Here is a 3,598-nt window from a genome sequence, read left to right on the forward strand (position 1 = left end):
CTGGCTGCGAGGTGCGATCAAAGGCTTTGTATCTGAAGCCCATAGGGGCCCAAACAAAGCCCACCTACTGGTGCAAATTTCCCCTTCCGCACAACCACACGCGGCGGCGGCGGTGTGTAGAGAGAGAATAATGGAGGGGAGAGAAGACGACAAGAAAGGCGGCGCCGCCGCCCCCGGCAGCTCAGCGCCGGGGACGAGATTCAAGAACCTGGTCTCCAGGGAATACTACAGCCACAAGAAGAAGGTACGGCTCCATGCCCCACCCTGCACGGGAATTCTCTCTCTGCGCCCCTAAAACCCAAAATCCCGCGAGAAAGAAGTCCGAAATTATCCAATGCCGGATCTTTCCTTGATGTGAAATCCCTCGAACCCTAGCGTCGCAAGCTAAAAGGAGGATAGGATATGAAAGTTTCAATATTTGGGTCGTCCGGTTTCGTTTTCTACATGGGAGCAAAGTTGTGGGGAAACTTCGATTCGAGCTAATTGTTAGGTCACCAGTTTTTCTTTTTTGGAGAAAAGTATACTGATCATACTTTCTTTGTCGAGTGGTTCTTTTCCATTATAATGAAGAAAATTGGTGTTAGCATGCTGAGAAAGAAAACCAATTTCGAGTCAGGCGCTTATTTAGTTTCGTAAGTTTGTTGGGGAAAGAGGGAGAAACCATCTTCCTTTCAGAAAAAAACATTGTATTTGAGAGGATCATTTGGTTGCTTTATGTTGTTTGTTTTGCTAAAAAGAACTCCTTCTACTATAAATGTATAATACACAATACTTATGCATAAAATTGTAGTTGCTTTTGCGCTCTTTGTTCTTGCTTATCAATGCAGATTTTCGTATGATCACTGATCTTTTGTATTTTATTAGGTGCACTCTGTAGCATGGAACTGCATAGGCACAAAGCTTGCTTCAGGCTCTATAGATCACACTGCCCGTGTCTGGAGCATTGATCCCCATGGCCATGTAACTTTCTCTCCTGGTTTTCTAATTACTACAAGAATAACCCTGCTTGTTACAGAGTTAGATAACCCTTTTTTGTTGTCAAGCACTCCAATTTTTTATACCTTTTCTTTTGTGAAATCTATGTAATTGGGAATCTCTTTCTCATAGAATGCTAGTACCAAATTACGATCTTAGCAACAATATATTGTAGCATGCATATTTGCTTTGGCATGCTCATGCTGGCCCTTAGTATACCAAAGATGGGTCAGTATAATTGGATGACTGCAATCTACCAAGCTATCTATTATCTTGAAATTGCAGAAGTTTACCAGGCATTCTGTATTCCTGTTTGCAGGATTGTGTGCACAATAGGGGCACCTTAACGAGAGCAGATTTTGTGCCAATAGTTGCCACTATGTTCATTATTCAAAATCCACTTTCTGAGTTTTAAGTAATGTGAAACAATTCATTGGCGTAAATATTCTATGCCATGTGCGCAGTGGACCTGCTAAAATTCATCAGCAAATATGACTTATTGTGACATGTACAAAAGAGACAAATTTATGGTTATGTTACTTAAAGGTCTTCTCTTTTTAATCTAGTTCGTAATATTCATATTCTTGGACAAAATCCATGACTTATTTTTTTGAAACTCGGAAAAGAGAAGAGAAGAATATGGGATGTAGTGGAACCTAGTTGCCAAATTCACTTTCCCCACCTTAACACATTTAAGGATTTCCGTTATGTCTGTTCGGTTCCTTAGTTACCTCTTGTAATCAAATTCATTATTGTTTTCAGTTTGTAGAACACTGTGGCCATAGTTTATTAACATGAGCCAATGAGCAGTGAATTTTATTCTGTACAAGGGTATTACTTGGAACAAGTTATGCATTTATCGACGAACTGTTAGCTACAGTAAATTGGTTTACTTGCTTAAGAATGGACATTTAGCTCTTTTGTAGGAGGGTGTGCATATTAGATTAGATTTTGTTCCATTGGAACTTCCAGACTGCAAACAATGCTGACACCACTTCTTATCATACACAGTCCAAGGTTAAAGACATTGAACTGAAAGGCCACTCAGATAGTGTAGATCAGTTATGCTGGGATCCAAAGCATCCTGACACAGTTGCCACTGCAGCTGCTGACAAGTCAATTCGCCTTTGGGATGCGCGAAGTAAGTAATACACTTCATCTTTGATGGTCAAGGTGCTAAAACTGCCAGTCTAGTTCAGCATTGTTAATGACTTGGGGCATTTACATTTCTGCCCTTAAACTCGAACCCACTACTCAGATATACCCCTAATTCTTGAAGCTGCTCAAATCTGTACCTTTTCCATCAAGGCTCGTTATAGAAATACCCTTTCGTGCCGTTTCCGTCCTGTCAAAGGTGCTTGACCGTTTACAGGATGTTTCCTGGTCATTTTTGCCCCTCCTTACAAGCAGATGAGCTCTCTATGGATAAGTCACTTACAAGTGGTCCCATCCCATGAAAAAGGAAAAAAAAGGGGAAAATCCCCCTTTGTCTCCTCGGCCAGCCACCCGACCCCTTTCGTCCAGAGCCACCATGGCTCCTGCTGGCTCCAGTCGTGGTGGTCAGCTCCCAGCGGTGCTGGTAGCAGCATAGCATGGCGCTCAGGTGCGCGTAGGCCGTCGACGGTTCGAGTTCTGGTCTCCGTCAAGGCCCTGCCCTCCTCTGCCTCCTCCCAAGTAACCCCCCATTTGCCATCGACACGGTGAACCCGCAGCCTCGTCCATCCCGCATCCACCTTGAGTACGTCTTCGGTCGCTGCTGTCTCCTGCATACCGGGAGGCATCGACAACGGCACGGGCGTGGCCTCCTGCAAGCACGTCTTGGCGCTCCCATGTCCGGTTCATGCCGCTGCGGCCGTCGCGTCTCGTTCCCACGACCAATGCCCTTGATATGATGCATGACCTTGCCTTCTAGCCTCTTGTTGCTGCTATCAGCTGTCTGGTAGAAGGAATCGATGTGGGATGGTCGGAATCAACGCCATGCTCATCGTCTTCCTCGCCTCCGGCATTGGTCCGTCGCGCGGTGCCGCGGAGCCTTCACTCCGATGCGTACCACCGTTCCCGAGCAAGTATTCTTCATCGAGGGGAGCCTCTGGCCCTCCACAGACTCTTCCCTCTCCCACTCATGCCATCTATCGCTGACACATGTGCAAACAACGTCCAGAGCTTGCTGCCACCAGCGAAGTTTGTCATTGTCGTGGCAAGAGTCGTTCCCAAACCCAGAGGCTGTGTCCATTAGCTTTGCCATACCTTGTAGAGCCTTCCCTCTAAAGGAATTTGATCGAGTTGACGTGAATCGTTGACATGGCCGTCCACCGCACTATCGATCTTCTCCTTGGCTGAACCCTGGCGATTTCCCTCGGGTTCTTCAGCTCTGCGAAGACTTCCTGAGGCCGCTTCTGCCATCCCCTTTGAGCCTGGTGTCCTCAAGCATGCGAGTGATCTGGTGATGGCCACCTCGCGGTGTGCGGCCAGTTCGTGCAGCAGCCACGCAGCTGCTGGTCTGTGCTCCGGTCATGCCATCGTCTGAGGTGTGGTGCTGCTGCGCGCCTGCGCCGCGCCGCACCGGAGGTGACGGGCGGCGTTGCTGGCCGGAGAGAGAGCGGCGCACCGGATGGTCTGGCTT

The 3,598-nt window shown here is 47.2% G+C and overlaps 1 protein-coding gene across 3 annotated transcripts in view; it reads left to right on the top strand.

The window, feature by feature from the left end:
* The first annotated feature begins 6 nt into the window (after nt 1-6).
* The window catches only part of LOC123111657 (THO complex subunit 3), a 9,125-nt gene continuing 5,533 nt past the window's right edge, over nt 7-3,598 (top strand). Inside the window, exons 1-3 of one of the 3 annotated variants that reach the window (XM_044532485.1) lie at nt 7-244; nt 865-960; nt 1,987-2,116. In XM_044532485.1, the coding sequence (XP_044388420.1) occupies nt 131-244; nt 865-960; nt 1,987-2,116 (340 nt within the window). In that variant the 5' untranslated portion in view covers nt 7-130. The remainder of the gene's footprint in view (nt 245-864; nt 961-1,986; nt 2,117-3,598) is intronic. The other 2 variants (XM_044532486.1, XM_044532487.1) reach the window with 2 other exon arrangements.

This window comes from Triticum aestivum, chromosome 5B (genome assembly GCF_018294505.1).
Source record: "Triticum aestivum cultivar Chinese Spring chromosome 5B, IWGSC CS RefSeq v2.1, whole genome shotgun sequence".
Lineage (NCBI taxonomy): Eukaryota > Viridiplantae > Streptophyta > Magnoliopsida > Poales > Poaceae > Triticum > Triticum aestivum.